This window comes from Kogia breviceps, chromosome 5 (assembly GCF_026419965.1).
Source record: "Kogia breviceps isolate mKogBre1 chromosome 5, mKogBre1 haplotype 1, whole genome shotgun sequence".
NCBI classification, from domain to species: domain Eukaryota; kingdom Metazoa; phylum Chordata; class Mammalia; order Artiodactyla; family Physeteridae; genus Kogia; species Kogia breviceps.
Window position 1 is genome coordinate 67230069 of NC_081314.1, and position 8683 is coordinate 67238751.

General features: G+C 57.9%; 1 protein-coding gene across 5 annotated transcripts; it reads left to right on the forward strand.

Annotated features, from left to right (window-relative positions):
- Positions 1-457: 457 nt before the first annotated feature.
- Positions 458-8460, forward strand: FAM131A (family with sequence similarity 131 member A). Of its 5 annotated transcripts, XM_059063750.2 has the most exons (7): positions 458-694; positions 1908-1968; positions 2977-3119; positions 5303-5396; positions 5631-5813; positions 5973-6089; positions 7391-8460. In XM_059063750.2, exons 4-7 carry the CDS (start codon positions 5327-5329, stop codon positions 7864-7866), a joined length of 846 nt encoding a protein of 281 aa, XP_058919733.1. In that variant the 5' UTR covers positions 458-694; positions 1908-1968; positions 2977-3119; positions 5303-5326; the 3' UTR covers positions 7867-8460. The 5 variants fall into 5 exon arrangements, with proteins under 5 accessions (XP_058919733.1, XP_058919731.1, XP_066890247.1 ...); XM_059063748.2 differs by lacking the exon at positions 1908-1968 and having other exon boundaries at positions 502-694; XM_059063754.2 differs by lacking the exons at positions 458-694; positions 1908-1968 and adding an exon at positions 2001-2315.
- The last annotated feature ends 223 nt before the right edge of the window (positions 8461-8683 follow it).

Consider the following 8683-nt stretch of genomic DNA (forward strand, 5'->3'; position numbering starts at 1 on the left):
CTTTCCTGGAGGGTTGGCCCTCACAGTGGACATGGTAAGGCTCACTGTTGATTAGGAGGGGAGAAGGGGAACACAGCTGTGGGGTACTTCATAGAACACACTTGCCTGTCTCCGCTTCTACAAGAGTGTGATGCAGACGCCTGTGTGTGAAGGCCCTGGGTTTCAGGCCGTCTATAGCTGAAACCTATGGCTTCAAGGTCTCATCTTGAAAAGATGAGAACCTTGGACACAATGAGGTTTTCTGTCCCCATGCAGTATGACCGGTAGCACGGGCCCAGTCAGTCTTCGTGCCCCGTTCCTTCGGTCCCCACCCCTCCTGCCTTCAAGTCACTCCGCAGTCGGGTCTGGGAGCAGAGGACGAGCTTTTCTCCCCGGACTCGGCCCCGGACTCGGCCCCAGACCCGGCCTCAGACCCCCTCTGTGTGGCTGTGACGTCCGCTTTGCCCCGCCCGCTTTGGGTGGTGACGCGGGGGTGGGCACGCCCCCGCGCTTACGTCACCAGCCCGGTTCCCTCTCCCGGGAGCGTTGGCGGACGCGCGGCTCCCACCCCCTCCCCTCTCACGGGCTCTCCCCTCCCCGGTGGCGGCCGCGGCCCGACCCTCTGCAAGGCGATGGCCCGGGCCCCGAGCGCGGGCTAGCGTGCCTGGGTGCCCGGCCATGGGCTGTATCGGCTCTCGGAGCCCGGCGGGTCAGGGTAAGAGGCGGAGGCCGGGCCGGTGTTGGGGAGTCTGGCTGCGGCTGCCCGGCGCGCGGGCCGCGGGGGGGGTGGGGGCCTTGAGGAGGGGGCTGGTGTTGGGAGAGGGAGGAGCCTGCACTGGGGAGGCGGGCCCGGCAAGAGGAGGGAGCGGGCCGAGCCGTGAGGGGGCTAAGCCGACTCGGGCTCGCTCCTAAAGGCCTGCTGCTTGTCTCTGGGCTTTGCGGGGTGGACTCGTGGTCTTTCCGCCTGCCTCCCCACCGCTGAGGGGTGGCAGGAGGCTCACAGCCTAGAGAGGGGCTGGTCAACCCTCTCCAGCCCGTGGCGACTGGCCTTGCACGCCCACTCACGATCACCCCCTTCTGCCTACATCTCTCCTCTCACTGTCCTGGGAGTGGGCCTGTGCTGGGAACCTGCTTCTCCGAGCTGTGTCCCAACCCCCTTCAGGAGGTAGTCTGGAAACGCTGGCCATGCTCCCTACCACGGAGTTTTTGACTAAACTTATTACCCGCTTTAGAGTCTGTAGGTTGATGAAGCGGACTGAGGCCCCATTTGGGGGCACCTGTGAGCACCTGATCACCTCTCACCTCTTAAAACTGTTTTAGTTCCCTTACCCGACTCCCAACGGAAACAAAAATCACCCTACCCTGTGGAGGGAAACAGGAGCCCAAGGGAGGCTATCAGGGCATCCTTCCCACAACTGCTGATCCCTGCTTGGGCCTTGGTTCCCACAAATGGTGGTGCACACTGGGGCCTGGCCTTAGTTCTAGTGTCTGAGGTGGGCCAGCCTACTTAACTCCAGTGTCATGGATTTCTCCACGCCTTAGGCCAGGCAGGAGCTTGTGACATTGAGGGCTGGGTTTGGAATGGGTCCTGGGCTTTCAGGGCAGGCGGTCAGTCACACAGGCCTTAGTATGTGTGGTACTTGAGGTTCTTTGGAGCTAAGACTCTAGCTGAGATTTGTACTTTACTTGGGTTCCCGTGAGGAATTCTGGGATTTGTAGTCCTAAATTAATCTCATGACTTTTGAAGCTGAGAAGCAGCAGGCTGCTGTGATTCCTCTGGCCCTGCTAAGGCTTAGAGTTCAGGAAGTCATCCCTCCTTTAGTCAGGAGAGTTTGGCTGACCTCATGACTAGCCTCAAGAGCCCTGATTAGGTAACAGCTGGCGGCCAGGGATGGCCTGTAACCTTGTGTCTTCCTTCTGGTTGGTAGCATTTCTGGGGACCACCAGCTGGCTGAGGCTCAGGGACAGAGACGGCTGCTCCAGCTAAAGGTCAGTTGTTATGTACATTGCCTGTTGGCACTGTCTAGGGGATGAGCCTCATCTCCCTGAGCTCCAGAGAGCTCAGCTGGGCCCTGGCACTCCCACCTCCTCAAAGCCATGAGGCAGAAGTGTTCTCCTTATGTGACTAGGCACAGGTTCCAAGTGGGGAGGGGACTGGCTCAGCATCCGGAGCCAAAATAGGAATAGAACTGGGAGCTGAGCCTGGAGCAGTTCTGGGCTTTTGGTTCTCTGCATCAACACAGCCAGCATGCCTATGATTTCTGTGCTGGGCAAAATGTTTCTGTGGCAGCGTGAAGGGCCTGGAGGACGATGGACTTGTCAGACAAGTCGCAGAGGTGAGATCAGGGACGCAGATGTGATTTGGGAGGTGATGAGAAGCTGAGGAGTAGGATGCTTATGTGGCAAGAGGAAAATTACTCTGGCTTAGATTTTGGGAACCAGGCTGAAATAGGAGCAACCAAGTTGGGGCCAGACAGGGCATTAGGAAAAAGCCTTAGGGGACTGGGGCGAAAGTCAGAAAAAATCACGGGTTTGTCAGAAAAGAAGAGTAAAGGGCTGTGCACAAGCTGTGCCTTGTGGCGAGAGGAAGGAACCAGAGCAAGCCTGTAAAGGGTCCAAGTTGGTGGTGGTGGTGGTGGTGGTGGTGGTGGTGATGGTGGTGGAAGACTGGTGTGCTTTCCAAGAGGCATGGGTAGGCTGAGAAACCTGAAAAGATTCCGAATTTATCAAAGTTTAGGTTTCATACCTAGGGCTTTGATGGCACGATATACCTTGAGGAGGATGGTGGGGAGTGGCTGCCACAAAAGGGCCCCCGGAGGCTTGAAGTTCAGGGCTGTGGGATGGGGGCTTTCAGACTTGCAGAGCGCTCCAGGTGGATGCTTATATTCTGGGAGGTGGGGGAGGTGGTATGGAGAAATGGAACGGCAACCCCGGATGAAAATGGGGATCTCGGCAGAAGTGGGAGCCCCCCTGAAAAGCCTTCCCCCCACCCCTCAGTGGCCTCGGATCCGGCGTGGGCTGTGGAGTGGATCGAACTTCCTCGGGGCCTCTCTCTATCTTCCTTGGGATCTGCTCGGACCCTCCGAGGCTGGAGCCGGTCCTCCCGCCCTTCCTCAGTGGACAGCCAGGACTTGCCAGAGGTGCTGGGCCCCCGGTGTTGGTAGTGGGGAGAGTGTGCCCCACCCCCGCTTTGCCAGCCTACTCCTGGCTCCCCTTTCCTGCGAGCGAGCGGAGGCGCTATCCGGCCGGCGGGGCCCCAAGGCCGCCCCCATGCCGGTCTGCTCTTCTTGGCGCTGTGCCAGCGGGCGGGCTTGCTTGCGCCTTGGGCCCTGACGTCAGCGCATCCCGGGCCGTATCCCTGGAGACCCTGTTGCATGGTGATGGGTTGCCAGGGAGACATACACCTTTTCTCTGGGCCTGGGCCGCAGCTGCGCGAGCGCAGGCAAGGATGGCGGTGGCTGGGGGGAGCGATGGGTGGGAGGGGGGCGAGCCAGGAAACACCCACCAGGTGCTCCTCCCCCCAGTCCTGGCCAGAAGCTGCCGGCACCACCCTGGGGGCCCTGTAAGCCAGGTACTGAAGGGGAGGGACAGGGTGGGCCTGAGGTCAAGGGGCAGGTGGAGTCCCTCTTCTGAGGGGTGGGAACATAGCAGAGGAGAGCTAGGCAATGCCGAGGAGGGGGCGTGTGCCTCTGACTTCATTCATTCATTGAGGGAAACGTTTCCCTGGGCTGCCAAGGAGCGCTGAGCCAGGGGTAGAGTGCAGGTAGGAACCCAGGTGAATCAGACTTAGGCTTTTGCCATCCCAAGATCCCTCAGGAGAGATGCAAGGGCATCGCTGAGGTGGGGCTGCAGGCATCCAAGAGGACAGAGAGAGAAACTGGACTGAAAACATAATGGGAGGTGGCACTTGAGGGTCAGGCCTTAAATGGTAGGGAGCATTTTGTCAGGCAAGGACGGCATTCTTCGCCCAGGGGAAAGCTGCGTTCCTTTGCCTGGAGGGAAGGTGGGGAAGTGGACTTTTCCTGGGCAGAGGAGATCAGTGGTGGATTCCAAGCAGGCCTGGAAGGAGGCCAGGGCCTCACGGAGTGGGTTCCTTCAGTGCCTGACTGTGAAGCTTGCGCTTCACTGGGCCTTGGAGGAGTCCAGGAAAGATTTTAAATAGGGACATATTGTGACCAGTTGCACTCCAGGAAAATTACTTGTTTACATTTATACTTTGCCTCATTCATTCAGCCTATGTATTTTGAGAGATTACTGTGTACCAGGCACCGTGTTAAACACAAGGGTGCAGCAGTGACCAAGAGAGGCCAAATTCCTCAAAGAGCTAAAGATCAACAAGAAATAAGGAAACACAGGAAATAGACCATAATGACACACACAGGGTACGTTGATTGAGGATGGTGACTTGTTACAGACTACAGAGGGAGGATGGACTACTGGTAGGGTGGCCAGGAAGGCTCTCTGAGAGAGTAATATTTCAGCCAAGACCCCAAAGATGAGAAAGAGCCAGACAGTCATGGGAAGTGGGGAGGGGAACACTTACATACACAACATCCCGGGCTGAGACAACAGCGTGTTCCAAGTCTCAGCGTGAGTCGGAACGTGGGGGGACCACCACTTGTGCTAATCTGGGCAAAGGGCACTGAGGGCTTGCCCTTGAGGAAGGGCAGTGGCAGTGGGGGTGGAAAGGTTGAGGGTAGTATAAGAGACGGTTTGGTGATGGAATCATTAGGTCTTAATGACAGATACAGGTAAGCAAGTCTTAGGGGAGAGCTGAGTTTTGGAGCCAGGCTGAATGGGCAAATGGTGGGGTGATGCAAAGTCAGGCAGTCTGGAAGCAGGGCCAGATATGGGGAGAAGGTGTTGGGCTTGGATTTGGTCATGCTGAATTTGTGGCCCTTATAGGCTATAGAAACGGCTAGAATGGGGGTCAGAAGACAGAGGAGGAGAGGGGCAAGGGGGAGAGGACCTGAAGGAAGTTCCTCTTCCCATACCCTCGTCCCCTCCTCTTTGCTCTTCTTAAAGGCCCCACTCCGTTTACTTGCCAACCTGCTTCCCTCCCCTCTGCAAGCTGGGACGGTGGAGGGTTAGCTGCAGTTCTGCTTCTTTGGTCCTGCTGGAGTCTCTGTTGCTCCCTGGGAGGACACAGTTTGCTGATCCTGGCTTCTTACCCTCTTACATATCCCAGCAGCCACTGGGACATCTGAGATGCGCTGGCATCTCTTCTCGGCTCCCACATCCGCTTGATGCCTTGGGTGGAGTTTGGGCATCTGGGGGACACTGCTGTCAGAGGGGCACTCACCCTCTGATGCTGTCACCCAAGGTGAATGTTGGAGACACAGTCGCGATGCTGCCCAAGTCCCGAAGAGCCCTAACTATCCAGGAGATCGCTGCGCTGGCCAGATCCTCCCTGCATGGTATGCACCCCCTCCCGTGCCTCTGGCCATTTGGTCCCTTCTTTGCCCTTTTGCACATGCCCTTGGGGACTGTATCCTGTGAGCTCTTGCTGGGATCTCCCTTTTCCTCTCTTTCTCAGATGAATCCCAGCCCCCTCCTCCCACCCAAGGGCACATGTGGACCCTACCACTTCCCTCCCAGATGCTCCCTGGTCTTTCCCCTTACCAGCTTTCCTCACTCTGCCCCACCTTCAGGTATTTCCCAGGTAGTGAAGGACCACGTGACCAAGCCCACTGCCATGGCCCAGGGCCGAGTGGCTCACCTCATTGAGTGGAAGGGCTGGAGCAAGCCAAGTGACTCGCCCGCTGCCCTAGAATCAGCCTTTTCCTCCTACTCAGACCTCAGTGAGGGTGAACAAGAGGCTCGCTTTGCAGCAGGTGGGTTTAGCGTAGGGATGCTCGTGTGCCTCTCCTTGGGCCTGATGTGGGGGTTGGAGTCTTTCTACACCCCCTGTGTCTGCCCTCTTCTGTGTCCAAGCTGAGTCCTAGTCTTAGTTCATCCTCTCTGCTAAACAAATTCTGTGTCCTTCCTCTCAGGAGTGGCCGAGCAATTCGCCATTGCAGAAGCCAAGCTCCGGGCATGGTCATCAGTGGATGGTGAGGACTCCACCGATGAATCCTATGATGAGGACTTTGCTGGGGGAACTGACTCAGGTGAGGGGACATCCCATTGCTAGTGCTGCCAGCTGGGGTGGAACTGCCTGATAGGCCTTGTGATTCAGAGCTTGGCCTTTGTTTTGGAAGGGGAGATCCAGAATGTCCTCAAGCTGTGGAAGGGGACAGGAGAGGGACAGACTCTGTCCAGGCAGTCCTTGACATTCAAGGGGTAGGAGGGCTATCTATGCTTGTGGTTGGGTAGTCAGCAGTTGGAAATAGGGTGGTTCCTCTTCCACAGGTGCTGAGCCTTCTCTGCCTGTCTGTGCAGTTGGGCTTTGCAGTCCTGAAAAAAAAAAAAGGCCCAGAGACCTCACTGATACGTTCTCTGCAGCTGCTCTCTGAGAGGGTCTGCTTCTGGCTGGCTGTGGCAGCGCAGAGGAGCTGCAGTGCAGCAGCACAGCTCCTCACCGGGCTGGGGCCCCAGGCAAACAGGAAGCCTTGCTGGGCCTGGACTGCCCACAGGGCCGTTGGCTCCAGCTCAGCATCCTTGCCTTCCAGCCAAGGCCTGCCTGTGGACCTTTCTCTGGGCCAGGGCATGCAGAGGGGACCCTGTGGGGGGCCGTGCAGCTGTGCAGAGGCCCTCCTTTCATCTTCCATTCTCTGAACCACATGGCTGACTTTCTCTGTAGCTTCTGGGCTCAAACCTCACAGCCACCCCCCCCCCCACCTCTTTGCCTTTGAAGATTGCCTCCACCCACCCCGACCCCTCCAGCTAATTAACAAGTTCTCCAAGGTGGGCAATACATTAGAGCAGATTGGAGACTGCTGCTGTGGTCTAGAGGGGACTGATTTGGATGCCTGAACCACAAGCGTTTTTGTTTAATTGAGTTCCAGGCCTGCTTTGACTCCTGGTATAATGATAATAACTAACATTTATCCAAGGCCACTACTAGCCTATGTGGAATCTTTGTGCAAATTAGAAAAAGGCATGTCTTTATCTGGTGGGCACAGACCCATGCTAGGGCATGTTGCTTGGTGGGTAGAGAGAGGGCTGAATTTCAGCCCTCACTCACTGCCTTGGACAGGCTCCCCTTGTGCAGTGAACAACCTGCACCATGTATGGTATCCCTGCATATTTTGTTTCATACCGTGTACCAGAGTCTGTTGTTCTCTTAAGAACCCTGTAAATTTATAACCCCCAATTCACCATTAAGGGAATCGAGGCACTGAGAGGTTAAGTGACTTGCTACAAGTTACTCAGCTCCTGTGAGGGTGGAGCTGAGAGGATGCGGCTTCCATTCCAGGTTGGCCAATTGAAGTGGGTCTAGCAGGGCTGTCTTCTTTCTCTTCCCCTGCAGACATGGCTGGGCAGCTGCCCCTGGGGCCGCACCTCCAGGACCTCTTCACCGGCCACCGATTCTCCCGGCCTATGCGCCAGGGCTCCGTGGAACCCGAGAGCGACTGCTCGCAGACCGTGTCCCCAGAGACCCTGTGCTCTAGTCTGTGCAGCCTGGAGGATGGGTTGTTGGGCTCCCCCGCCCGCCTGGCTTCCCAGCTGCTGGGCGACGAGCTGCTCCTCGCCAAACTGCCCCACAGCCGGGAAAGTGCCTTCCGCAGCCTGGGCCTATTGGAGGCCCAGGACTCGCTCTACAACTCGCCCCTCACAGAGTCCTGCCTTTCTCCCGCTGAGGAGGAGCCAGCCCCCTGCAAGGACTGCCAGCCGCTCTGCCTGCCGCCAGCGAGCAGCTGGGAACGGCAGCGGCAAGCCTCTGACGTAGCTTCTTCTGGGGTGGTGTCCTTAGACGAGGATGAGGTGGAGCCAGAGGAACAGTGACCCAAATCATGCCCGGTGGTGGCATGTGTCCCCTGGCCGCTGCTGGGGGCAGAGCCTCTGTGCCCAAGCACGGGCGAGGCTTCCAGCAGAGCTCCAAAGCCTGGAGGGCTCCTGGGAGCACTCACTCCTCCATTGTGTGTTTGCATGAAAGTGTTCAGAGGAGGCAGGGGCCAGGCTGGGGGCGCATGTTCTGCCCCCACTCCTGGGGTTTGCCGGGGGTTGCCCGGGGCCCCTGGGGCATGGCTACAGCTGTGGCAGACAGTGATGTTCCTGTTCTTAAATCAAAACCACCACGTGCACATTTCCCCCTCGGGTGATGTGAATCCCTACGGGGGCAGCTGTGACTGGGCTGTGTGGGGTGGAGCGGGAGGGAGCCTTGCCTCCCCACCCCTCCCCCTGCCTCTCCTCTGCTTCTCTCCTCACCTCCAAGTCCATGTGTAGTGCTTGACAGAACTGCCCCTGCCCGGGGTGGGGGGCTGGCTCTGACCCTCCTGGAGCCTCTGGATTGAGCTGTCCCCCCCCAGGGCCCCTCGCCCAGCTGGGCTCATGCTGTGCTTCACCTGTCCATCGTCTCTAAATCTTCTTTTTCCTAAAGAGGGGTCTTGGTCTGTTCTTTCAGTCGGATCTTCTCTGGGAGGCACTGGAATGATGAAAGCCTGTACTCTCGGCCCTTTCCCTGCCCTCCCTGGCGGGGTCTGGGCCCTTTCCCAGCTACTTGTAGGACACATGGGCAGGGTCCTGGTGACTCTCAGCCCGGGGGCTGCCCCATTCACTCCAGAGTTCTCTTCAGGGTGGAGCTGGAAGAAGGGATGGCTCT